The sequence below is a fragment of the Aethalodelphis obliquidens genome, unplaced genomic scaffold (assembly GCF_003676395.1).
Source record: "Aethalodelphis obliquidens isolate GAN/ISIS:26980383/991018 unplaced genomic scaffold, ASM367639v1 scaffold6, whole genome shotgun sequence".
In the NCBI taxonomy this organism is placed as follows: Eukaryota; Metazoa; Chordata; class Mammalia; order Artiodactyla; family Delphinidae; genus Aethalodelphis; species Aethalodelphis obliquidens.
Window position 1 is genome coordinate 75,754,151 of NW_020837950.1, and position 26,707 is coordinate 75,780,857.

General features: G+C 58.7%; 1 protein-coding gene across 1 annotated transcript; it reads left to right on the top strand.

Annotated features, from left to right (window-relative positions):
- Nucleotides 1–3,893: 3,893 nt before the first annotated feature.
- On the top strand, nt 3,894–15,119 carry CPLX1 (complexin 1). Its single transcript, XM_027104059.1, has 3 exons — nt 3,894–3,995; nt 6,997–7,284; nt 14,203–15,119. Exons 1-3 carry the CDS (start codon nt 3,894–3,896, stop codon nt 14,398–14,400), a joined length of 588 nt encoding a protein of 195 aa, XP_026959860.1. The 3' UTR covers nt 14,401–15,119.
- The last annotated feature ends 11,588 nt before the right edge of the window (nt 15,120–26,707 follow it).

A 26,707-nucleotide genomic window follows, 5' to 3' on the forward strand; every position in this document is an offset into this window, starting at 1 on the left:
CCTGGGCCACAACTACTGAAGCCCACACACCTAGAGCCCGTGCTCCGCAACAAGAGAAGCCACTGCAATGAGAAGCCCACGCACCACAACAAAGAGTAGCTCCCGCTCGCCGCAACTAGAGAAAGCCTGTGCACAACAGCGAAGACCCAACACAGCCAAAAATAAATAAATAAAATAATTTTTTAAAAAAAATTTAAAAGAAACAACATCTCCAGTCAATGACCTTCTCACTGTTACTCTCCAGGTGTTTCCAGGACCCACAGCAGGGATGCCATTTCCCATCCGTAAGGCACCTGGATCAGATCTCCTCTGACATTTATTCTGCCACGTGAACCCTAACTTTATCTAAACCCCCAAAAAAGAAAAAAGAAAGACTCATTGGAGTTTCCGTTGGAAGCGTAACCCAGGTTGTGTACAATCGTATATTAACTTTGGAGGGACTGGCATCTTCATGACACTGAGCCAGCCCGTCAGGAAGCTCAAGAGTCTGTGCAAAGCCGTCACATTTAAGGAGATATTTTCTACGTGCAGGTGCTATAGGTCTCTTTGTTAAACGTATTCCGATTTTCTACATTTATAATTATCGTAAATGGACCATTGTTTTCATTTATGTTTCTAGCTTGTTGTTGATAGTATGAGGCAAATTTTAACCATTATTTATCTATAAATATTGCACTTAGTCATTCTGCCACATTCCATCATTGGTTCTGGTTGGTTTTCACTGGAGTGTCATGAGTTTTTTAGGTATATGGTCATGTCACCGGCAAAAGAGGTGGGTGCGGAGAGAGAATTTGATATCTCCTTTTATAGTGTAATACCCCTTAATTTTTCTCCTTATGAAATTCAGTAGACCCTCCAAAACAATTTTTTAAAAGTAATAATGAAGTTCCTAAACTTTCTCTTTTTCTTCTTTAAAATTAAAGGCTATAACTTTTCCTCCAGAAACAGTTTTAGCCGTGGATCCCAGCTTAGCCGCGGATCCCAGCTTAGCGGTGGATCCCAGTTTAGCCACATGGATCCCAGTTTAGACAGAAAGTGCTTATTTTTCTTTGCTTTCTAGAGTTTTTACAATTTCAGTTTTATTTCCCCTTCAACTTAAGGGTTAATCAGGGACATGTTTCTAAAACTCAAACTTGTAAAGTTATGGGTTTGGTCATCTTTTCATTACTTGGATCTGGCCGGGTGACGACCGGGGAAGACAGCCGGGTGATGACTGGGGAAGACGGCCTGTATCACACGTCTCATTGCTCGTTTGTTAGGGCTTTAGATCAGTTTGGGTGTGATGTGATTGACGCCGGGTGAGCACTGCCTGGGTAAAGTGCGTTTCCCTGGGTTCTGACTGTTGCACGGCCCCTTGGCAACCCGCAGCCCCCCACCTGCCCTGGGCCCCAGGCAACCCTGACGTGTTTGCGGTCGCCATACATGGATTTGCACTTCTGTTGACATAAGTGAAGTCATAGAATTTGTGCCTGGCTTTTTTCACTCAGCGTAAAGGTTTTGAGATTCCTCCACACTGCCGAGAGCATCAGTGCCCTCGGGTGGATGGACCAGCCTTCGTGTGTCCGTTCACCTCCTGACGGGCGTTGAGGGGCCTCTCTTTTGGGGCTGTTACAGATTGGGCTGCACATGCCGTTCCCACTGCGTCTCCATTTCTCTGGGTAGGTGCCGAGGAGTGGGACTGCGGTGGATGTGCATGTTGAATTATAGGAAACTGTCCAACTGCCGTCCCAAGCGGCTACACCCCCGCCGTCCTGCCGGCCACGGGCGAGGGTCCTGGGTCCCCCCCAGCTTCCGGGCACATGCTTGGTCTTTCTTATCGTAGACATCGTGTGGGCGCCTGGTGGTCCCGCTTTGTGAGTTCAGTTTGCACCCTAACGACCGAGCGTGTTGATCACTCTTTGTAAGAGCAGGCACGTCTTTTCAGGTCCTTACTTGCCACCTGTGTCTCTTCTCTGGTAAAACGTCTATTCAGAGCTTCTGTTTTTAAAATCAGGTGGTTTGTGTTCTTGTCCTTGAGTTCATTATGTATTCTGGATATGAGTTTATCAGACGTATGGTCTGCAAATATATTCTCACAGTCTTGCCTTTTCTTTCTTTTTTCTTTTAACAGTGTCTTTTGAAGAACAGAAGCTTTTTGTCGATGAAGTCCAATGTATCAGTTTTTCTTTTAAGGCTCATGCTTTTTGTCACCTGTGTAAGGAATCTTTGCCTAGGTCAAGGTCACCAAGATTTTCTTTTATGCTTTCTTCTAGAAGTTTTGTAATGTTAGCTTTTCCATTAGGTCTGTTACTGAGCTTTGTATAAGGTGTGAGGTTAGGGAAGACATTTATGAGTTTGTGCATTTGCGTAGGAATATCTCATTGTTTTAGTACCGCTTGTGAAAAGGCTATCCTTTCTTCACTGAATAATCTTTGCAACTTTGTCAAAAACTCACTTGACCATATATGGGTCTATTTCTGGACTGTCTATTCCATTCCATGGGTCCACATGTCACTTCTCCTGTCAGTACCATACTGTCTGGATTATATAGACCTTGGAAGCAAGCAGGGTAAGTCCTCTAAAGTTGTTCTCCTTTTGCAGAATTGTTTTGTCTATTCCAGGCCTTTTGCCATTTCCATATAAACTTTAGAGTGAGCCGGTAAATTCATTCAAAAAAGCCTATTTGCATTTTGTTTGGGATTGCACCGAATCCAGTGTTCGGGAAAACTGATCTCATAGCAGTGCTGAGCCCATGAACATGGTGTATCTGTCTATTTGTTTAGGTCGTTTCAGATTTCTCTCAACAATTCTATAGTCTTAGGTAAAACAGACTTGCACATCTATTAACAATATAGTCATAAATTTTTATGTTTTTGTCAGCATTGCTAATGGAATTGTTTTTATTTTTTATTACTTTTCTTTTTAATACATTTATTTATTTACTTACTTATTTTTGGCTGCGTTGGGTCTTCGCTGCTGTGCGCGGGCCCCCTCTAGTTGTGGTGAGCAGGGCCCGCTTTATTTTGGGGTCATATTCAGATTGATAATCAATAAAAATTTGTGGTGTTACGTGAGAGTCTAGTTTCATGCTTCTCACAAGGAGCTCAGTCACCCCAGGGAAATATGGCTCTCGTCTCCAGGGTTCTGAGGCCCTTCCTGTCACTGGCCACGTGTCCGAGCCCCGTGTCTGTGTGTCTGTGGGTCTACAGGCAGTCTGTCCACTCGGTCACTCTGCCTCCCTCCCCTGCAGAACTGCATGCTATGTCCCACGCATGGCGGCCCCTCCTGGCAGGAGGCTCACCTCCTCTGCTTCTCTCTGCGGTGTCTCCTGACCAGGGGCCTTTGCATTTCTTTATGCAACACTCTTCACTTGCCAATTGTCACAGAATTTCCTTTCTAGCTCTTTTTTTTTTTTTTTTAATTTATTTTTGGCTGTGTTGGGTCTTCGCTTCTGTGCGAGGGCTTTCTCCAGTTGTGGCAAGCGGGGGCCACTCTTCATCGTGGTGCGCAGGCCTCTCACTGTTGCGGCCCTCTTGTTGCGGAGCACAGGCTCCAGACGCGGAGGCTCAGTAGTTGTGGCTCACGGGCCCAGTTGCTCCGCGGCATGTGGGATCCTCCCAGACCAGGGCTCGAACCCGTGTCCCCTGCATTGGCAGGCGGATTCTCAACCACTGCGCCACCAGGGAAGCCCCCCTTTCTAGCTCTTGAGAGTCTGAGTGCGACTGCACAGATCTGTGACTCAGTTTGTGGAGAACAGACATTACATTACGGAGTCTCCCCATCCGTAAGCCTGACAATTATCTTTCTTTCTTTAGGTGTTTTTTAGCTTTTCATTAAATTTCATAATTTTTCCCATAGTTTTATTTCAAGTTTAAAAAGTAGTTTTCTCTTTTAAAAAATTGACTTTAGTCTAAATGCAACATGGTGCCCTGGATTGGATCCTGGAACAGAAAAGGACATTAGTGGAGAAGGTGGTGGCGTCTGAATACGGCCTGTGGTTTGGCCGATGGCAGAGTGTAGGTCATTTTCGCTTTGATGAACGTACCAGGGTCAACACGGGGTGATGCTGGCCACTGGCGCTCAGGAGCCCTTGGACTACCTGCGTGACTCTTCTGTAAACCTAAAATTATTTCCAAATGAAGTTATAGGGGTCAGCTTTAATTTACGTACTGTTTAAATAGACATCGTTTCCATCACGTATGAGGCAGCGTAATCGGATGCAGCGAAGGTGGTGAACGCTGAGAAGGGTTTTGACCACAGGGGCCACCAGTGCACACACGGAGTCCCAGGAAAACCTGCCTAGAAAGACCCTGGGTCGGGAGCAAGTAGGAGGAGGTTCGGGAATTCAGCGCAAGGAAGAACGGCAGGTGCGAAGGCCCTGAGGTAGGAACATCGCAACCCCTCACTCCACGTCGCCCCCCAGCAGGCCTGCAGAGAAATCTTAGCATCTTCATCTCCTACAGAGTCGGGGTGGGTATTACGTCAGGGAGGGAGGAGAACCTGGGGGCCGTGGACTGAAGGACGGCGCAGAGCTGCGGCAGGCGGAGGCCAGGGCAGGCCCGGGCCAGCTCCTGTCCACCATCCACAGGCCGGTGTGTGGGCAGACCCCGTCTCCTCCTGTGCGGGCACCCCGCGAACGCTGTTCTAGAAAGTTCTCCCTAGCTGTTGGGTTTCTGCGTAACCCGCACCCAAGTGTGGGACCTGCTCCAGGGTTAGAGAGGCGCCGCCACCTCATCTTGCGCTGAGGTCGTCCCCGGGGCTTTGACTGTCAAGGAGGGCTGGGACCCACCGCCCCTGCCCCGGCGCCCCCCTCCCCACTAGTCACGGCAAGGTGAGGCTCCGAGAAGAGCTAGGGCAGGGGTGGGGTCGGCCCCTGTGCCCACACCTCTACGTGGCCGGCACGGCCGGCTGCGGGACCCCCGCCTGGGATTCGGGAGGCTTGGGCTGCGGCTCTCGGTCCAGCCTTGGGCACCGCGTGGGGACGGTGCGGGGTCCGCGTGCGGAGGCGGGGTCGGGCGAAGGGCGGGGCCACGGGGGAGGGCCCGCAGCGTCGGTGACCATCTTGGTGCCGGGCGTCCACACCGCGGTCGAGTGAGCGTTGGTGCCCCGCCCTGGCCGTGGAGAGACCATCGGCCTCCAGAGTCCCCTCCGTGTGCTGGGGTAGCTCTCTGCCTCCGGGGGTCAGCCCGGCGCTCCAGTGGGGGCAGGGCCAGACCCCTGGTCTGGGGTGGGGCTCCTGGTGTGCAGAGCTCAGCACACAGCGGGTGCTCAGTAAACGCCTGTTGGACCACTAGGCCCAGAGCCACACAGCACGTTGGAGGAGCAGGTCTGGGGCCCCAGACCACCCAGGCAGGGAGGCCCCTCCAGCCCCCACCCCAGCCTCCACCCGCTTTCCCTCTGGGGAGAGAGATGGAGACGAGACTGGTTCACCCACCTCTGCCTTAAGATGCCAGTACTCTCCAGGGGGCAGAAGGAGCTATCGGTCACTCTCACTTCAGTGTGAACGAGCTTGTTCAAGGGGGGATTTGCGTAGAAGCTGGGCCGCCGGCCAGGGAGGCTGGGAAGGTTGCAGCTGCTCGCGGACTGGGGCTTGTCCCTGCTTGCCCCACCGCCCGCCGGGGACGGCGGCCCCAGAGGTGGGGAGATGCCAGCCCCTCATCCAGGGAGCGATGAGACAGTGTATCAGCAGCCCTGCTCATGACCAGTTTCCTTGAGCCACTGGCTTGAAATCTCCTTTGCAGAGTTCTGCAGATGTGGGTGGACACGGACGCGAGGCTCTAGGTTTTCTGTTAGCATCTGTAGCTGTGCCATCGGCCGAGCCCCATCCAGGCGGGCTCCCCGTCCCTGCAGTGACTGGTGGCAACTACCCTGCGACCCTGTAGTAGTTTCAGCAACTAGGAAGGCCCACGTGGTGCAGGCGTGGCCCGGCCCGACGGAGGTCTAGTTTTCAGCCCAGAGCACTCAACCAGAAGTTGCCCCCTTCCCACCAAGTGGTTCCCTCTGCCCACACGGGGCAGGGGTGTCACTCCCGAGGAACGGGCAGATGCGTCATTGGTGCAGGTGTCTCAGGGCAGGGAGTCTCTCCAGGTTCCGTGCTGCACGGACCTGTGTAGCCTCAGAACAGAACAGGAGTCCCTGCAGCGCTGAGGACAGCACAGTGGAGACTCCGAGAGAAGCGGGCAGGACAGAGCCGGGCCTCGAAGCCAGGGCGGGGAAGGGGGCACCCCTGGGTATGGGCGTAGAGGGGTGGTGGTGTCAGCAGCCACACACCCACCTCGCGGCTTGTTCCCGAGGCGTGGACTCAGCTAGCCTTGGGCCGCGCTTGGGAGGGACCATCACGGGATGAGAGGGCAGAGGCAGGACCTGCAGAGACCGGTGGCTGGAGAGGCGGGGGACAGGACGGCGGTCACAGGGCAGCAACCTGGCCCGGGGTCCACTCAGGAGCGTGGCTGGTTCCCAGGGGGTGTGCAGGGGTGACGGGGCACTGGCCTCACGCCTGTAGGCCATGTGTGGGTATGTGCTGGGCGCTTCTGGGGGACTGGCCACAGGGGCTGAGGTCGGCTGACCCGCAGCGCTAACGCCTGCACTCCCCTCCCCATGACGCCCGTGCATCCGGGTGCAGTGGGGCTGGGGCCACCGCGGGCCAGGACCACGCTCTGAGGCAGTAATTACGCATCTCTGTCCCGGGGGCCGAGCCAGAGAGGCATCCGAGGAGGTGTTTGTTGTCGCCTGTGAGTCAGGAGCTCGCGAGGAAAGTGCAGCTGGCGAGGCAGAGAAGTTATGGCCTTGGGGCTGCCACATGCAGCCGCCAGCAGCCCTGCACAGTGACCGAGAGCCCGCCAGACGCCTGTCGCCTGTCCCCGGCGCCTCAGCCCACACAGCCGTGCACTCAGCCACGCTGCCACGTTGGGGAGGCTGAGCCTCTGCTGCACTCGGGCCCGGAGAAGACGCACGCGCGCGCACACACACACGCACAGCTGCCCTCAGACACTGGCAGACACACACGCTCCACCCCAGGAGCTCACGCACACGCAGCCGCGGCCCAGAGGCCTGAGGCCGCCGCCCTGCTGGACGGGAGCGGGGCAGGGAGAGGGCGGGCCCGGCCTGACTGCCGCCTCCCTGTGCCCAGGGGCCACCAAGGACATGGGCAAGATGCTCGGGGGCGACGAGGAGAAGGACCCTGACGCCGCCAAGAAGGAGGAGGAGCGGCAGGAAGCGCTGCGGCAGGAGGAGGAGGAGCGCAAGGCCAAGTACGCCAAGATGGAGGCCGAGCGCGAGGTCATGCGCCAGGGCATCCGCGACAAGGTGCGCGCGCGAGGGGGGCGCGGTGCTGCCGCCGGGGGCCCCCTCGCCCCCCTCGCCCCCCTCCTCTGCAGCTCTAGAGCAGACCCTGGGGTGGTCCGGCGGGAGGGGCACAGGCCGCCGGGTTCACCGCACCCCAGGGTGCACGCCTGCCACACGGGCTCACCGGGACTGGGCTCACTCTGCGCGGCCCCGAGTCCTTCTTGGGCCTGACGGCAGGGACCCGCTCCCATGCTCCCGGGCTCCTCACACGGGGTCAACCCTAGCCCAGCTCCTCCTGTTGCCGACCCCAGGGCTGCCCCAGAGGACCCGGCGGGGGTCCGCCCGGAGGCAGGGGCAGCGCAGCGCAGTCAGGGGCTGGCCCACAGGCAGGCCCTGGGTCGGTGGGTCGTCATGGGCGGGGGAGGCACCTCACCACCCCTGGGTGGGCCTCAAGCAGGGTGTTGGGGGAGCGGACCTGCGAGCTGTGAGGTCTGGTTGGGGGCTGGCTGCAAGCTGGAGGCCACGACCTTTTCCAGAACCATCTGGGCGACCTTCCCCTGTGCGTGAGGGCAGTGAGAGCATCGTTCCAGGTGCGGAAACCGAGGCCCAGAGCAGGGGTGGGTGTATGAGGCTGAGTCGGCAGCTAGGCCACAGGTGGGCTGTGCCCCAGGGGCATGTCCACCGCCCAGCCTCAGTTGCCCATCCAGCGCCTGGGTCAGAAGGGCTGGAGAGGCCGGGAGAGGGCAAGTGTGGGGCAGCAGCTCTGGCCTTGTCCGGAGTGGGCTGGGCTGGGCGCCAGGTGGAGGACAGGAGCCCTCCCTAGGAGCCCAGGGCGTCCCTGAGCCATGTGGCCTCCCGAGGTCCACACCATCTCGGGGCTCGCCCGCCACCCTTGGCCCTGCACAGGCCAGGCCCCTCCGTCGAAGGCGCTCGATTGCAGCCACTGGGTCCTGGGGCCCAGGTGGGGAGCTCAGTTTGGGGGATGCTGCTTCGCTTGCTTCTGTCCTGGCCCCTCACCCCGACACCCCCGTCTCTGGGCCCGAGGGAAGCGTTCCCAGACATTGGGCATGAAATCTGTGGGTAGGGGGCCAGGTGGGGGCGGTGGGGGCCTCCTGAGGGCATCTCCACAGTCCCCAGCCCTAGGGGGACCAGCCAAGGTGCCCGGGCTTCGGGGCGGGACGGCTCAGGCCGCAGAGCCCTCCCACCTGCTTGGTGCCTCAGCACCTCAGCCTGATGCAGAAGCTGAGGTGGGGGCACAGGCGGGGCGCCTGCAGGTCTCTGAGCCCACAAGGGGTCCCCCACATTGATGGGGGCCACTCACCCTGATGTTCCCCCCACTGGTCACTGGGCACCTTTCCTGGGACCTGCAGAAAGTTCGAGTTGATTTTGCTGGGATGGCAGCTCGTGAGCCCCCCACCCCCAGGACCAACCCTGCTGCCGTCCTGACTTGAGGACTCAAGGCTTTTTGAGCTGTTTGCGGAAGAGCCAGGAAGTGCGCACCATGGATCAGACAGCAGAGACGGCCAGACCCCACTCAGGCTGTGCTGGGGGACATCAGCGTAGCCATCGGGAAATGGAGGACAGGGCTGGGGGGAGTCAGAGGATAGAGAGACAGAGATACAGACAGAAACAGAGAGAGACAGAGTGAGAGCCGCCCAGGCAGAGTATCTTCTGAGACGGGAGTAATGGGGGGTAGCCCCGAGGGTGGGACAGAGACCGAGAGATGGCGGGGAAGGATGGGGAGGTCCGTCTGTCCACTGTCCATCTCTGTTCAGCCAGCCTGCCAGCCATGGCTTGGCCCCAGGTGGACACCTAGTGGGGAATCCTGGGGGGTGAACTTATTCATCCCAGCCCTCGAGCCCCCAAAACAGGTCCCAGTGTGTGGCCAGGTCAGAGCCCCCTGGGGGTGTGGCGCTGTGGGCACGGCTTCCCCAGCCTCCCCCCTTGTGAGCCAGCTGCCCGGTGAGCCCTGCCCCAAGCCTCGGGAACTGTCCAGGAGCTCAGGTATGCATGTAGGTTGGGGCCAAGGCTCAGCCGGGTGGGGGTGGGGCAGGTGCTGACAGTGTGGGTTTCTGTGCATAACACACTCCGCTCGTTTTGCCTTTAATAGGAAAGGCCCTTCTGTCCCTCCTCTCTCCACACCCGCCAGTGGCCCCCATTTCTCCCAGGGCCCCAGCCCTACATGTGCGGTGACCTCTCCCCGCCCCCAACGGGGCTCCCACTGCCCCAGGGCCTTTGCATGGCTGACTGCTCCTCTCTGGAGCCCCCTGAGGCTCCTCCCCCCGCCCCCACTCCTTGCCTGTTTCATTTTACTCTGCACCTGCCTTCGCCTGTGGCGCTCATGCTTTTTACGTGTGAGCTGTTCGTTGTCCTGCCCTCACGGGGAGGACGGGAGCTCTGCCGGCCTGCACCTGGGCTGAGATGCTGAGCTAGCAGTGAGTGATGAGTGTGTGAGTGTGTGAGTGAGTGAATGAGTGTGTGTGTGAGTGATGAGTGAATGAGTGTGTGAGTGAGTGAGTGAGTGATGAGTGTGTGAGTGTGTGAGTGAGTGAATGAGTGTGTGAGTGAGTGATGAGTGAGTGAATGAGTGTGTGAGTGAGTGATGAGTGAGTGAATAGGCATCAGCTCCAGGGTCCTCTTCGTCCTCTGGGACATCTAGTGGGACTTAAAGGTCACAGAGTGAGTCCCAGTGGAAGTGGGGATGTGCCCCGCCCTGAGGGCAGCTGAGGGCCTGCGGCTCCATGTGAGGCCAGGGGGCAGGGTGACGCTCACCCACCCCCACCCCCAGCCAGGGACGGGCGATGGATCACGTGCTCCCCGTCCTCAGGACCCCAGCTTCCGGGGCGGCCACATGGAGGGCTGCACCCCTTGGCAGAGCCCCAGGGCCCTCCAGCCTGTGCCCCGTGGGTCCCCTGGGCAGGGGTCCTGCTTCCCCAGACGAGCACCCCGCCATCTGGGGCCCGCGTTGGGCGGGTGAGCGCCTTCGCTTCTGAACCGCCTGCACGGGCCCCGGGCTGCTTCTATAGCCCCCGCCAACCCCCAGACCCGCCGTGGCTCCACCAGCCGCAGCGGCAGGCCTCATCCCACCGGGCCCGGGCCTGCTTCCTGCGCACATCCGGGGTCTGATCTGGGCCGCCCAGGGGCCGGGGTGGTGTCCGCCGAGTCCAGTGGCCAGGGCAGGGGTCAGAGGCGGCCCCCGCCCCGCGCACTGGCTGGGCCCAGGTTTCCTCTCCTGCTGTCGGGGGTTTAGGCAGGACTAGTGCGCCAGGGCCCGTTCCTGGAGGGCGGCCTGCAGGAACGGTGTGGGGTGTGTTGGGGAGCACACAGACGCCTGCTGGGGCCCCCCGACCAGCACAGAGCTGAGTCTGCCGGGTGGGGGCCTTTCCTGGGTGACTGCAGAGCTAACCAAGGCGGTGGCCACTGGGCCAGGCCTGGGAGTGTGCAGGGAAGAGGGCGATGGTGAGCTGCCCCCACTCGTGGGTCAGAGGCAGCTCAGGACAGGCCTGCCACATTCTGGACGCTGGGGCCCCAGGAGCCCCAGGTGCCCCCTGGCGATGCAGGGTGCAGGCCAGAGCACATCCCTAGCCCCGGCTGTCCTGACTCTGAGGGGAGCTCAGCGCCTGGCGCCCCTGCCCACCGACCCCTCCCCCTCCCCACGCCCCCAGGCCCTGCCCCCGCGAAGTCCGCGGGACACCCGTGTCCTCAGAGACCTTCTCCACCCGGTGTGCTTAGGCAGCTCCCTGCTGCCCTCCTGCTCCCCACAGGTGGGAACCCTGGCCTTCAGGTGTGTCTACCCCAGTGGCCCTCGCTGGCCCCGGGGCTCCTGGTGCCGTGTCTGCCTACCCACCCCCAGACCTCAAGGCTAGTCAGAGAAGAGGGTGCAGAGCTGCATGGCACGGGATCCCATCGAGCTGCGCCGTACAGGGCCCCATCGGGTCGGGGCAGGGGCTCCATCAGATGGGGGCCGAGGGGCCAGGCCGGGGTCACGCGTCGTCCGGGCGCCCGGCTCCCCAGGCGACCTCGTCTGCATTCCGGACTTACCATCTGACGCGCCGGCAGGCGCTGAGCTGCGCGGGTCCAGGTTGGAGGGGAGGCGGGCCCACCTGCGTCATTTGCATACGTTCTTCCTGATTTGCATACCCACCTTCTGGTTTGCGCACGCACTGCCAGGTTTGGTGCTTCCTGCTGCCCACGTTCCGCAGCCTCGAGCCACAACCACCCTCAAGCCAGCGCCGAGCTGGTGGGTCCGAGTCGGTCCGGCCCCCACATCCCAGGTTTGTGCTGAGAGTAACAGGTGTGGGCACATACGGATTCCCACCGGTAAGGAGTACCGCATTGCCCAGGGTGCCGGCCGCCCTGGGCTCCCTCCCGGCCACGGGGTGTGCGGTGGGGCCCTGCCGTCTCAGTGGTTGGGGAGGATGGGGGGTGTCCAAACCGGCTCGCAGCCAGACCACATCAGAGCCAGGCTCTGGCGGCACCCCAGAGAGTAAGGTGGCCCTCATGTGTGCCCAGAGTGGCGTTAGCCTCGGAATGAGCCTCTGGAGCAGCTGGGTTGGGGCCTGGAGTCTCCTTCCTGGACCCTAGAGGGGAGGACCTGACACAGGTCCCTTCCCAACCCCGAGTCAGGGAGGCCCCTCTGCTCGACCACATACCGCATGTTCCCGCTCTTACGTGTGTGCCACTGTCACCCGCCCGTTCCGCCAGCACCGTGTGTTCCCCTGAGCATGTGCAGCTTTGCTGTGAGTGTGTGTGGGCTTCGGCCACCACAGCCCCCCGTGGTGAGGAGGTCGCGGCAGGTGTGGTGACCCGGGAGGAGGGCTGTGCTCCTAGGGCCAGTCCACCCGAGTGGCTGCAGTCTGGTCGGCTTGTCGCACTCTCCACCCTGAGCTGACCTGACGGTGCTCAGTGGGGAGGCCCTCTGGGTAGCGTGCCGCTGCTCAGAATATACTCTGGTGCCCTACGCCCCCCACCCCGCATGGAGACCCTCTCCCCGCTCCTGGCTCTTGTTCACGGTGCACAGGGGCCTTCAGGCTGCCTGGAGCCCCTGCTGAAGAAGGGTAGACAGACCCGTCATCCCTGCCGCCTCTGCCTGAGGGGACCCAGGCTGCGCTCTGGTCACCGGTGGGCCGAGAGCATGGCCTCCCTCTTCAGACTCTGCTGAACGTGGGCCTTGCCTCCGCCATGCCTGAAGCCATCCGCAGCCTCGAGGGAGGAGGTGGGTGCAGAGGTTTCCCTCAGTAAGCTGGGGAGTGGGACACAGCCAGCCCTCACCCCCCCAACCTGGAAACAGAGGGAAGGGTCTTCTTGGAGGGCCAGGGTGCCCTTCCCCCACACACACCCACACCTGCCACAAGCACCAGAAGCAGAGCCCACCGCTTCTTCCAGGAGGGGCTGGTGAGGAGAGATGGCCGGGCATGGGGGATCCTCCCCAGGGCCAGCAGTCCTGCACTGTGTGCTCCCCAGGAGGGTTCTGCCTGTCAGTAATGGATAATCCACCATCGCTGACACCCACACGTGCTCCCCAGTGCTTCCTCTTTACCTCATCAGTGCTTCTGCTCCCAGACATTCCCTAATGTGTGAGCCAGGACCGCAGACCTGGCCAAGGGGCACCCCTCTCCCCAGCCTGGGAGGGTCCTGAGCTCTGCCCCCCAGATGGGCGACCTGCCCCCCAACACACCAGGCCAGCTTGGTCCCACCAGGTTCCCAGCAGCCCTAAGGCAGGAGGCGTTTCCCTGGTCTCATGGCCGCAGGCGCACGCGCATCCGTGCTGTTCTTCCGGGAGGGCTGGTGAGGACGCTGATGGGCCTGGCGGAGGGGGGGTTCGTCTCCTAGAAACTTACTTCCTCAGTTCTGGAGGCTAGAAGCCCAAAATCAAGGTGTCAGCAGGGCTGTGCTCCCTCTGAAACCTGAGGAGGAGAATTCATCTCTCTTCTGGTTTCTGGGGGCTTCCGGCAATGCATGTGTCCTTGGCTTGTGACAACGTCGTTCCGAACCCTTTCTCCGTTTTCACCTACTCTGCGCATCCTTTTCTTTCTCTTACAGGGAAACTCTCTTTGGATTTAGGGCCCAGGAAGAGCTCATCTCTATTCTTACCTAATTATATCTGCAAAGACCCTATTTCCAAATAAGGTCACATTCTGAGGTTCCAGGTGACATGAATTTTGGGGGGACACCATTCAATCCACTGATGAGAGGAGATGTGGGAGAGGGCTCAGGGCAGAGACACACGCAGGAAACCAGAATTGGGGGCGCTCAGCAGTGCCCAGGGGTGTTGCTGAGGTCACACCTAGATGGGGTTCCAGGACATCCACCTGGAAGTGACCGCCGGACACGGAGCATGCAGAGTGACCCCCCAGGGACTGGGGTCTGGGTGGCATCCGGGGGTACTTGGCCAGGCAGGAGGGTGTGGCCACATGTCGCTGGACCGAGGATCTGGGCTGCGTGGGGCCCGCCACCCACAGAACACCGGCTTCTCCACCGCTGTGGGCAGGCGTTCTGCCCCGGCTCCCTCCGCTCCGGGACCGCAGCCCAAGGCGGGCTGAGGACTGCGCCCGCTTCCCCGGAAGGCGGGACCGCGGGGGGCGGGGCCACGGCCAGCGCCCCGCCCCCACGGAGAACCGCGACTTTCGTCCTCCCCCCCCCCCCCCCCCCTCTCCCGCGGGTCCACCGTCAGCGGGGTCCCCCGTCCAGGCTCCCGCCGTCGCCCCCGCCCCTCCCGGCAGCCTCCGGGGTGGGGACCGCCCCTGCCGGGGCTCTTGGTGGTCGTCCGCTCCCGCACACGCCTTTCTCAGCCGCAGGTGCTGCCTCCAGAGGCCCCTCGGCCGATCCCGCCAGCGCAGGGTGGGTCTAGCCCGCCCGGGTCCCGAGAGCGCCCCTCCCGGGGCTGGGACCCGGGGCCGGGACCTGCCCGCCTGAGCCCGCCCGCCCTGTCCCCCGCAGTACGGCATCAAGAAGAAGGAGGAACGCGAGGCCGAGGCCCAGGCCGCCATGGAGGCCAGCGCGGAGGGCAGCCTGACGCGGCCCAAGAAGGCCATCCCGCCGGGCTGCGGGGACGAGCCGGAGGCAGAGGAGGAGAGCATCCTGGACACGGTCATCAAGTACCTGCCCGGGCCGCTGCAGGACATATTCAAGAAGTAACGCCCCTGGAGCTGGACAGGAGCCCGGAGCCCCGCCCCCTCGCCCACCCCCGTCCTGCCCTCCGCGGAGGCGCCTGAAGGGATGTCGGGAGCAGAGTGCAGCCCCCCAACGCCAATATAAGCCATAGCCCTAGGTCTATCCGCCTGCCTGGCCCCTTCAAGCCTGGGGAGCCTCCGCCCGCCTCTCACCCCATCCCCGCACCGCGATCGCCACCGCCTCCGAGGGAGGGGCGCCCGGCCCCCCCACGGCCCCCGCGGTCCGGGCTGCAGGCCCCGGGGACTAGCCCACGGGCTCCTCCGGCAGCGGGTGGATTGGACCTGCCCCAGAGCCTGGGAAGCCCCTTCTCGCTCCTCCCTTCACCGCCCACCCAGCAGGGCCCGTGGCCAGGGACACCAAAAGGGCCGGCCCTGTGTTGGTGGGCGCCTGTCGGGCTCACACTCGGAAGCACAGCCATAGTACGGGGCGCGGTCGTGAGGCCGGGGTGGGGGCTGGGAGGGGCGAGCAGCTGGCGCCTGGGGCTCAACCCCCGGGGTCAGCCTGGACCCCAAGCCCTACCCCGCACCGACGCCCGGGTTGCTGAATCTGCCGTCCACCGCTCCCCATCTGCACCCCTTCCCTTCTTCGTCCACCTGTGTCTGTCCTCCGGCCCCCTCCTCGGGAAGGCTTTGCTTCTTAGGACTGCTGTGGCCCGTTCTCCTCTCCACGAAGGGAGAGAAAGCGATAGGCTTAGGGGGACACTCTCAGACCCCCGTCCTTCACACACCCCTGTCGCTCAAGCTCTTCGGCGTCCGTGAGCAGCCCAGCTGAGCCCGGCACACTCCCCTCCCTGGTTGGCACCTCCTGTACCCTCCGAGGCTGCTCGGGGGACACCCTGCCCTCACCCTCCGAACACCCACACCTTCACCCAGAACCGGGGAGGAGGCCCAGAGCCCTGTGGGCCGAGCGCTGTGCACCGGCAGGAGGGTGTGGCGCGGAAGGCCGGCCCCGCTCCCTGCAGGCCCTCGAGGGGGTCGTCCCAGCCGCAGAGCCCGCCCGGTTGGACGGAAACGACCGCGGACCTCCCAGCTCCCCCGTGGCCTCTGCCCTTGTGTAATTTGCATCACAATATGTCGAATCTCAGGTAAATGAGGTCTTCTGTGTTTGAGGAGTTTTATCTCGACAGAAAGCCCATCACCTCGGTCCCTGGGGCCCTTTCTGTCCACATCTAAAGTTCATCGTGTCCAGTGTTGCGGGCCCGGGGCGCGGCCCTCCCCAGCTCCTTAGAGAAGCCATAACGACTAGACGGCAATACCGACCCCTGGCGCCCACCCCCACCATCCCCCGTCGTCCGCGCTGCGCCCCGACACCTCCCGGTTCCTCGTCTTTTTTAAACGCCTGTTTTCACACTTTAAAAAGCCAGCTCTGAGCAGACAGGGCGTCGTCTCGTAGAAACCCCGCATCCTGTCCCCAGCGCGTGGGGCGCCCAAGCAGCCGAGCTTAGTGTAGACCGTGGATGTCCTCTGTCCGTCTGTCCCGGCGCCTGCGCTTCCTCCTGCATGTCGGGGGCAGCTGCGTGTGTTCTCTCTGGATGGAATCACAGCCAATAAACACCACAGTGATTTAATGTGTGTGGCCATTCCCTCCGGAGCCCTGATTTCCCTGGGAGGCGATGGGGATGGAGGGTGCAGCCGGGGTCATGGCGGGAGGGCCGGGATGCACACCCTTTGGGCCCTGTTGGACGACCCCCACTAACCCCTGCACCCGGCCAGATGGGAACACCTTCCCCTTTTGCTGGGGCCGCTGCAGGGGCTCCCCGCCGCCCTTTCTCCCTAAGGAAGTCCCGGCCAGAGCCATCTCCCCTTGAAATGCAGCCCGGCCCCTTCCTCAGCGCCCCCTCCCCCCAAGTCTCCCACCTGCAGCACGGGCCCCATCCCTGGCCTTTCCTGCCCCACAGCTATACCGGGCCCTGGGGCCCAGGTCCCACTGTGCTGGCCACACCTTGGGCCCAGCGGGGAGCTGAGGCTCAGCCTTGGGGTCCTGCCCATCGTTGGTCTGGTGGTACCATCCCTCCTCCCTGTGCCCTCAGGGAGGCATCTGTGTCCCACACCTGCCTGACGAGGCTGAGGCCTAACGAGGTGCCCGTGGGACCTGCTGGCTCTGAAGCCTGGCCCGGGGTACCCCGACCCCACCCCGAGATGCCACGGCCACGTGTGTCCCCAGAAAGGCCTTGTTTGACCTCCATTTCTGGGGGCCTCTCTCCAGGAAAGTGGTATCTGTGACCTTCCTCACACTGCTGGCTGAGAACGCCCGGGAGCCTTCCAGCAGAACCTGCCCAGTCTCAGGAAACAGAAAGGACACCCTTGTCCCCTTCCCCACCCCCATTCCTCTTCCCCTCCCCACCGAGCTGTGCGCAGAATACTGCCCTGGACCCATTGCCCCTTTGCCTCTGCCTCGGAACTCGGACAGAAGCCTGTGTAGCCAACTCTGGCTTTGGGATCTGTGAGCCACCGCCCCCAGCATAGCTCCTCTCAGGAGGGCACCCCAAGCAGGCCCCATCATCAGTCCCCACCCCCAGCCTGGCCTGGACTCATCTCAGTCTTGAGCAATGAGCCAGGTGTGCCGGTGACCTGGATCGCCTTCCCTTGGGACCCCAGCCAGCCCTTCCTCAGTGCCTGGTGGGGCAGACCCCTTGGGTGCCAGGTCCCAGGACTCCAGGGAGAGGCACTCGCTCACTTCAGGCTTGCTGAGCCCCCGTGCTGTGCAGAGCTTTGTTCTAGGCACCGGGTGTAATTGAGGTCCCTTCCTCCCGGGACTGATTGCTCCAGTGGCCAGATGATAAACACATAATAAGTCAGGTGGTGGTTTCTTCCGTGTAGGAAACTGAGCAGGATAAGGTGGCAGAGAGGATGGTAGGGTAGCTGTTTCACCCCCGAGGAGGTGACATGCGCAGACAGGCCCCAACGAAGAAAGGAGGGAGCCCCGTGGGCCTCTGGTGGGAGCGCATTCCAGGCAGGGAACAGCAGCGCCAGGGCCCTGAGGCAGGAGCCCGCTGGGCACTTCAGAGTGGCACTAGGGCTCCGCCGACCGTGCCCTTGCCCCTGGGCTGGCTTTAGGACCACACTGCCTCTTCACAGGGTCTCCTTCCTTTCAGAAGTTAACTCTATTTTGACAAAGCAGAGCCCGCTTTGATACTCGGCCCCCCAGAGACGTCCTGCACTGCGCAGCAGGCGGGTCCTCGCCCTGGTCCCTGTGGGCAGCCAGCCCGGGGCAGCACTCTGCCTGGGTTTGTTGTCTCTCCTCTCAGGCGCCCTGCACTCGCCCAGCTGTACGATCACCAGCCACTTAACCATCAAGGCTGTCACGACACATTTTTAAAGATCTGGCAATAAAGGGCCATCTTGTCTAGTTGTGCTAATCTGCAGCTAGACAATCCTGCCGTCCACAATCGCAGCCAGCGGGGCTCGGTGAACCCTGGGTCTGGGCCACCTGTCCACACAACTGAGAACCTGCTCCACTCCTGCCTCAGCCGGTTCCCGTCAGGTCCGAAGGGAGGGGTAGCGTCTCGGGTGAAGGGTGGGTCTCTTGGAGCCGGGCTCGCGCTCGGGCCGAGGGGCGGGGTTGAGGAAGTCGAACTGGGGAGCTTGGCTTGGACAGGACTGGGGCGGGGGTGGGAATCAGGCTGGGGGGCGGGACCTGGGGCGGGATCGGAGACGGGATTGGGGGGGCGGGCTGGGCCGGGACTGGAGGCGGGGTTTGAGGGGGAGCTCAAGCCGGGGGGCTCGGCTGGGGGCGGGATCGGAGGCGGGATGCGGGAAGCCAGGATGAGAGGCCGAGCTGGAGGCGGGACTGGGGATTGGCTCGGGCTGCTGCAATGCCTGCCAGTGTCGGTCAACATCTACGTGGCCCGGAGGATGGAAGGGCCTCAAGGCAGGACCCAGCCCAGTGCCACTAGACCTGGGCGCTGAGTCGAGGCGTCGGGGCCACGCGCGGACCCCTGGCGTCCCCCGCCCCCGTCCCGGCCCCGCCCCCGCCCTGGACGGCCTGAGCCAATCAGCGCGTGCCGGATCAGGCCGCTGCGATTGGCTCCGAGAGGGTCACGTGGCAGAAGCCTGTTTAATCGGAGCCCGGGAGACGCCAAAGCAGGAGGGGTGGTTCGCGGCAGGTCTGGGACTGTCATCGGGCTCGATACCCGAGTGTCGTCCCTGTTGCCCCCCCACCCCACCCCGCGCGTCCTCCGAGCCCTCCCCGGGCCAGGCTGAGCTGCGGCAAAAAGGGGAACGCCCGTGTCCCAGAGGACCGCCAGCTGGGGTGGAGGGCAGCGAGGTCCAGGCGGGGCACTGACCCAGTGCTTACGAGGCCCCGCGCTGGAGAGGAGACGCGCCCAGCCTGGTGCGCACAGCTTGTCCTGGGACAGACAGCAGAGGGTTGCCACCCTCGCCCGGGGAGCTGAAGCCAGCTCCCGGTGGGGTCATCCCTCCCGCCCAGCGGCCCTGCCCCCAGACTGGCCCCCCGAGGTGAGGCGGTGAGGGTGTGAGGCCCGGGTGGTCCCAAGCTGGCTCAGCAGAGGTTTCTGCCTGTCTAAGGACAGAGCTGGGGGGACCACACAGTGGTCCCTGCGGCACCGTGGGAGCTGGAGCTGAGGAGGGGGCTCGGGGGTGGAGGAGGCTCCAGCGGCAGTGCTGGCCGGTAGTGGGTCTTCACTCTGCTGCCAGAGGCTTGGGGAAGAACCAGAGTCCTGGGCACCCAGAATCCTTCACTATCACATCGCTTGTCCCTGAGGGTGGGGCCTGGCTGTGCCCCAGGGTCTCCACTCAGGGCCGAGCACCAGCCCCCAGGCCCCAGTGGTGCCCAGGGTGACACTTTCGCTGACACTGAAGCCTCCACCAGGTGGGAGAAGCTATGCATGCCACCCACAAGCACGCAGACTCCAGGTCAGTTAGAACCAGAGGCTGATGGTGTTGCCTCCCAGTTACCTCACCACCAACCAATCAGAAGAATGTCCACCCGCTGAGCAGGAACCCGACAATGCCCCCTCGATCACCCTGTCTTCAAAAACCCTTCCCTGAAAGCCATCAGCGAGTTTGAGTCTTCCGAGCACCAGCTGCCCTGGACTCCTTGCCTGGCGCCTGCAACGAGCGCTGCGCACTCCTTCACCACGGCCTGCTGTCGGTAGACGGGCTTTACTGTGTGCAGGCGAGTGGACCCAGTTTGGCTCCTTAATAATACCCTGGAGCAGAAAAAGGACATCAAGTAAAACAACTAAAGGCATCTGAGCACAGAATGGACGTTAGTTAATGCAAATGTACCAGTGTCGGTTCATTCATTGTGACAAGACGTTAAGAGGAGGGGAGACTGGGGGCGGCGTGTGGGGAACACGCCACACTATCTTCATAATTTTCCTGGAAATCTAAAACTGTTGTAAAAGTTTACTGAAAAAGGCATAATGCAATTCAGTTAACATTAAAACCAGCCCCTGAATGAAAGACCGACCCAGGAGAGGGAAGCGCGGGTTCAGCCCCGAGCCAGCTCACGCGCCCGCACAGCCTGAACCCACAGTGCAGTCCTGGCTCCTTCCCGGCTCTGGATGACGCCCCCTGGCCCCGCCCCGTGGGGTGAACCAGGCCGGGTGGCCTGACACCGTCCTGGTCCAGCACAGGTTCGCCTGATTGGCCTGGCCCCTGCCAACCTCTCAGGCCACTGAGGTGTGCAGGGTCCTGGAAAGCCCAGCAGCCCTCCTTCCCAACGCAGATGGAAAAGCAAACCGGCCTCAGAGATGGGGAGAGAGCAGAACCTCGCCTGCGTCTAAGCTGGAACCCAATTCCCGACAGAGCTGGCCCAGCAGGAGCAAAACGGGGGGAGCCCGCAGGGCCAGGAGCTGCCAGGCTACAAACAAGTGGCCACCCGGGCCCCCCCGGAAGAAAAATAACTCAGGAAACACAACGTAAGAACATGAATTCAATCACCATCAAGTTCTGTGGGAAAGCATCTCACACATCCCTTCAGTAACAAACAGAACACAGAGCGAGCAGCTGAAATCAGGAAGAGATACAGAGATTCAGAGCGCAATTAGCAAACCTGGCCTATTGAACATACGTAGAACTTCGCACTCAACTGAAAAGGACAGAAAATTACATATTCTTTTCAAGTTCCATGAATATTTACAGAAATTAACTGCTGACCGGGCCATGAAGCTATACAAATCATGGAACTGGCAAAAAGCACAACACATGGGGGACTTCCCTGGCGGTCCAGTGGTTAGGACTCCACGCTGTCACTGCCGGCGGCCCGGGTTCGATCTCTGGTCGGGCAATTAAGATCCCACAAGCGGCTCAGCATGGCAAAATGAAAAAAAAAATACCCCAAAAACCAAACACGCGGTCTAGCCTCAGGGCAGCTAGTCTAGAGATTAACAACAAAGAAAGGTTCAGAAACCCCCATGTTTGGAAATTAAACTTCTAAATTATCCATAGGACAGAGAAGACATAAAAATAGACTGTTGTGTTTTTAGTGTGTCATTATAAATCGGTTAAAAAACTGAAATAATAGAATATAAATATGCATATTTAACTCACCAACTTGTAGAAGAATAAATGGAGAAAACCTTGATTAATCAATAGGGGATAGAAACGAGGGGGAGAGAAGCAAGTAGAAAGTACGAAAAGGCGGCAAATCCCAGTCCCAGTAGGTCCAGTTACGTCAGCCGTCAGAGCAGCCGACGGGGTGGCCGCCTGTGTCCCGGGACTCTCTGCTGGTCACTCTGGTCACCTCCCAGCTGCCCGCATCCGCTGCTTCGTCTGACGCCTTTTTCCAGACGGCAGCTCTGCCTTTGTGTCCAGCCGCAAGTCCCACCGAGATGACACTGTAGCACCGGCGGGGGGGTGGGGGTGGCGGGGGGATGCGGGTGAGCTACCCCAGCTCCTTCCACCTGGAACCAGACAGGGAACATCTCCAAGGCACGTGTCCCCCAAGTCCCAAGCTCCCCCACAGGAGTAACCTTTGGTCACCATGAGGCTGGCTCAGGAAGGGGCCTCTTCTGTGCCAATGTCCTGCAGCCGAAATCCTCCAGCAGTGCCCTGCAGCAGAGCAAGTTAGGGAGAGAACACACACGATGGGCGTCTCGGTGGGAAGGGACCTCTAGGATTTGGGGGACGGTGGGTGATTTGGGTGGAGAGTTTGAGGAAGCGGGCTTCGTCCTGGCTCAGGTGCCGTCAGGAACTGGGGGACTTTCTGTGATGGGGCTTCTCAGCACATCTTATCTGGAAGGGAGAGGGCTAGCGGGTAACACTGTGATCGCTAAACACGGCCAGGGCGGGGATGCTGGGTCACTTCTGTGGTCAGAGTTTACATTCTGTCTGTGCTCGGATGCAGTTACTACGCGCTCTTGTTTATGTCTGGATCCATCAGGGCGGCTCTGCCTGGTGGTGCGTCGTGCGAAACTGCTTCTGTTCGAAGGGGGACGCCAGCACCTGGTGGGGGGGTGGGGCCGGCTCCCGGGGGGCGGGTGGTGGTGAGGGCTCAGCTCCTGGACGTCAGGGCTGCTTTGCTCTTTCACACTGGCTGCCTTCCATCCCCGAATCTCATCCCTGCTTCTCACGTGGTAATTCTGCACCTCCAGGTGAAGGAGTTGGACACCAGCCTTTGTCTTTGGGGTGAATTCTGGGTGACTGTCCACACCAAAAGTGGACTGAGAAAGCAGGCCCTCAGGATGAGATCGGAGGGGTGGCTTTTGGCCAGTGGGGAGGGTTACACCCAGTGACCACACCTGTCCCCTGGTGATGTGCCCAGCACCAAGGCCATAACAGCCACGGCAAGGCTGCAAGGCAGCTAGCTGGTCACTGTTGGTGCCACCAGGATCCTAAAGGGCGTCGACACCCTGACTCAAGGGGCCTTGGGCAGCCTATCCAGAGACCCTGTTTGTCCCGCTACAGCTGCCCAGGACAGGGCTGTGACGGCGGCAGGCCACCACGTCTCCTGCGCTGAGCTGGGCCTTGCTGGGGACGAAGCTCACGGGGTGGAAGTGCCCGGAGGGAGCCCGGGGCCATCTTGAACCCCTTTCCCTTGGAGGCCTGAGCGTGAAGGGCGGCCTCCCCGCAAGCTGTCGCCCTCCTCTTGCAGCTGCTGCCCAGAGAGTAGGGTCCTGCCTCAGCCAGACTGGGCTGGGTCGGAGAGGCAGGGCCCCAGGACCCTGAGCTCCGCCATCTGGGTCCGAGGGTGCCGGGCAGTGGGCACAAGGCGGGTGCTCTCCTGCGGCTCCGAGATTTGAGTCCCGGCAAGGACTCTGGAGCTGGTCCTAAAGTGGAGAAAACCAGTGCCCTTCCGTGGACGGGATGGAGATGGAGATGCTGTACCCAGCAAACACCGCGAGGGCCCCTCCCAACCCCAAGCTGCAGGGTGCGGATTCCAGAACAGATTCCAGAATGATGCGGCCGGTGGTCCCCAACGCCCCTTTACTTCACCGGACCCTCACCAAGCCTGTGACCTCACAGGTGCCAGAGGACGCCTCCTCCCCAGGGGTCAGCGAGGCCCCCGCACCTGGTGCGCAGCCGCTGGTCACTGTGTCTTGGGGTGGGCAGCCTGCACTCCCTGCAACAGCCAGCAGTGTGCGCTCAGCGCGGACCTCCTCCTGGTGGCCATGTCGTCTGAAGAGTGCCCAGGTCCCCTGGACACCCTGCAGGACATCCCACTGGCCCGTGGCATCAAGGCGGGCAGAATGGGGCACGGAAGCTTGAGAGGGTGGAGAAATCCCCAGAGATCCAGGGGCCGCCGACACCAAAGTCTCCTTTTGTGTTCTTCCTTTAAATCGTGGAAGAATTTACATACAGAAATGTGCACAGACCTTAAGTGCACAGTTTGATGATTTTTGACAAACTCTAGGTTACCTGTTCCTCTGGTCAAGATGCAGGATCTGCCCGTCACCCCAGAAAGCTCCCCCATGCCCCTTCCCGCGCAGCCGCCATCCTCCCCGACAGAAGCAACTGCTGGGCTTCTTCCCACCTCCAGCTCCTGGTCTGTCTGCTCCTCTCCTGGGCGTGAGCGGGGTCGTGTGGTAGGTTCCCTTTTGTGCCCAGCACTTCCGCGTGTCTTGGAGGTGGCTGTGCCCACCTGGCGGAGCCGGGCGTGCGGAGGCCCCACGCTCGCTGTGTCCCCACAGATGACCATGGGGTCGTGTGCACTTCAGTCGTAAAGAGCTGCAGCAGAGTCCCTTTAAGGACGTCCGCCTCTGCTTCTCTTTGGTAAATTCCCACGAGTGGCAGTGCTGGGCTGTGGGCAGGTTCGGCCCAACTGAGAAGAAACACCAGAGCCGTTCTGGGGGCGTCAGCGGAGCCAGCGATGCCTGGAGAACCAGTCCCACGTCTTCGTCAACTGGCCTGTCAGCCTCTCCATCCGTTTGGGCTGCTTTCAAAAAGCACTGCAGACCGGGAGCTTTGACAGCACAGTTACTTCTCACGGTTCTGGAGGCTGGAACCCCGAGATCAAGGTGCCAGCAGATTCGGTGTCTGGTGAGGGCAGCTTCTCGCTGTGTCCTCACGTGACAGAGGGGTGGACGGAGCCCTCGGGGGCTCTTCTAAAAGGACACTAATCCGTCCACAATTGAATCGCCTCCGAAAGGCCCCACCTCCTAACATCATCACACCGGTGTTTAGGATTTCAACTCATGAATCGGGGGGGGGGGGGGACACACAAACAGTCTGTAACAGTCTAAAGTTTTAGTCGTTTTGGTGGGTTTGTAATGGTGTCTCATCTTGGCTTTAACTTGCTTGCCTGAAGCTCACGGTGAACACTTCTTCATGTGCCTGTTGGCCATTGTCTATCTTCCTTTGAGAAGTCTCTGATCAAATCTTTTGTCCATTAAAAAAAATTCGGTCATATGGTAGTTCTATTTTTAGTTTTTTGTAAGGAACCTCCATACTGTTCTCCATAGTGCTTGTATCAATTTACATTCCCACCAACAGTGCAAGAGGGTTCCCTTCTCTCCACACCCTCTCCAGGATTTATTGTTTCTAGATTTTTTGACAATAGCCATTCTGACTGGCATGAGGTGATACCTCATTGTAGTTTTGATTTGCGTTTCTCTACTAATTAGTGATGTTGAGCATCTTTTCATGTGCCTCTCTAAAAAACATGGTACTGATGAACCTAGTTGCAGGGCAGGAATAAAGCAGACATAGAGAATGGACTGGAGGACACAGGGTGGGAGGGGGAAGCTGGGGCAAAGTGAGAGAGTGGCATGGACATATATATACACTACCAAACGTAAAATAGCTAGCTAGTGGGAAGCAGCCGCATAGCACAGGGAGATCAGCTCGGTGCTTTGTGACCACCTAGAGGGGTGGGATAGGGAGGGCGGGAGGAAGGCTAAAGAGGGAGCAGATATGGGGACGTATGTAGGCACATGGATGAGTCACGTTGGTGTACAACACAAACTAACACAGTGAAGTTTGTGAAGCAAACTTATAATTGTGAAGCAATTATACTCCAATAAAGATTAAAAAAAATTGGAAAGGTTCATGCACCCTAATGTTCACTGCAGCACTATTTACAATAGCCAAGGCATGGAAGCAACCTAAGTGTCCATCAACAGATGAATGGATAAAGAAGATGTGATACACACACACACACACACACTATAATGTACTCAGCCATAAAATAAAATAAAATAATGTCATTTTCAGAAACACGGATAGACCTAGAGATTATCATACTAGATGAGGTAAGTCAGACAGAGAGAGACGAATATCCTATGATATCACTTATATGTGGAATCTAAAAAATTGATACAAATGAACTTATTTACAAAACAGACTCTCAGACATAGAAAACAAACTTATGCTTACCAAAGGGGAAAGGAGGGCAGGGATACATGAGGAGTTTAGGATTAACAGATGCACACACTACATATAAAATAGACAACCAACAAGGACCTACTGTATAGCACAGGGAACTATATTCAATATCTTGTAATAATCTGTAATGGAAAATAATCTGAAAAAGGACATACCTATATATCTGAATCACTTTGCTATACACTTGAAACTAACACAACATTGTAAATTAACTATATTTCAATAAAAATTCAGTTGCTGTCTATTTAAAAACTTAATAGACTTTATTTTTTGGAGCAGTTTTAGAGTTACAAAAAAACTGAGTGGCAAGTACAGAGAATGTCCATACACCCCCTCCCATCCCCTCCAGTTTCCCCCTGTTATTTTTATCTTGTATTAGTTGGTACATTTGTTACAACAGTGAACCTATGTGGATACACTGTTATTAACTAAAGTCCATAGTTTACGTTAGGGTTCATTCTTTGTGTTGTACATTCTACAGGTTTTGACAAACGCATAATGACATATATGCACTATTATCATATAAAATAGTTTCACTGCCCTAAAATTCCTCTGTGCCCCCCCATTCATCCCTCCTTCCAAATCCTTCCAGTCACTGATCTTTTTTACTGCATCCATAGTGTCGCCTTTTCTAGAGTTTCATATAGCTGGAATCACACGGTAGGTAGCATTTTCAGATTGGCTTCTTTCACTCAGTCATATGCATTTAAGGTTCCTCTGTCTTTTCATGGGTTGAAAGCTCATTTCTTTATAGCACTGAATAATATCCCACTGTCTGGATGGACCACACTTTATTTATCCATTCACCTTCTGAAGGACACCTTGGTTGTTTCCGTGTTTTGGTACCTATGAATAAAGCTGCTATAAACGTTTGTGAAGAGTTTGTGTGGATGAGTTTTCAGCTCATCTGGGTAAATACCAAGGAGCACGACTGCTGGGTTGTATGGTGAGAGTATGTTTAGTTTTGTGAGAAACCACCAAACTATCTTCCACCGTGGCTGCACCATTCGGCGTTCCCACCGGCAGTGATGAGACTTCCTGCTGCTCCACAACCTCGCCGGCATTCGGTGTTGTCAGTGTCCTGGATTTTGGACATTCTAATAGGTGTCTCATTATTATTTTAATTTGCAATTCTCAAATGACATATGATTTTGAGTGTCTATTCATATGCTTATTTGCCATTTGTATATCTTTTTTGTGATGTGTCTGTTAGGACTTTTGCCAATTTTTTGAGTTGTTTTCTTATTGTTGAGTTTTAAGAGCTCCTGGTATATTTTAGATAACAGTCCTTTATCAGATGTGTTGTGTTTTGTGCTTCGCAAAGATTTTCTGCCAGTCTGAGGCTCCTCTTTTTATTTTCTTAATGGTATCTTTCACAGAGCATAAGTTGTTAATTTTAATGAAGACCAACTTACGAGTTTTTTCTTTCATGCTTTTTGGTGGTGTATCTAAGCAACTGCTGCTAACCCCAGGATTATCTAGAT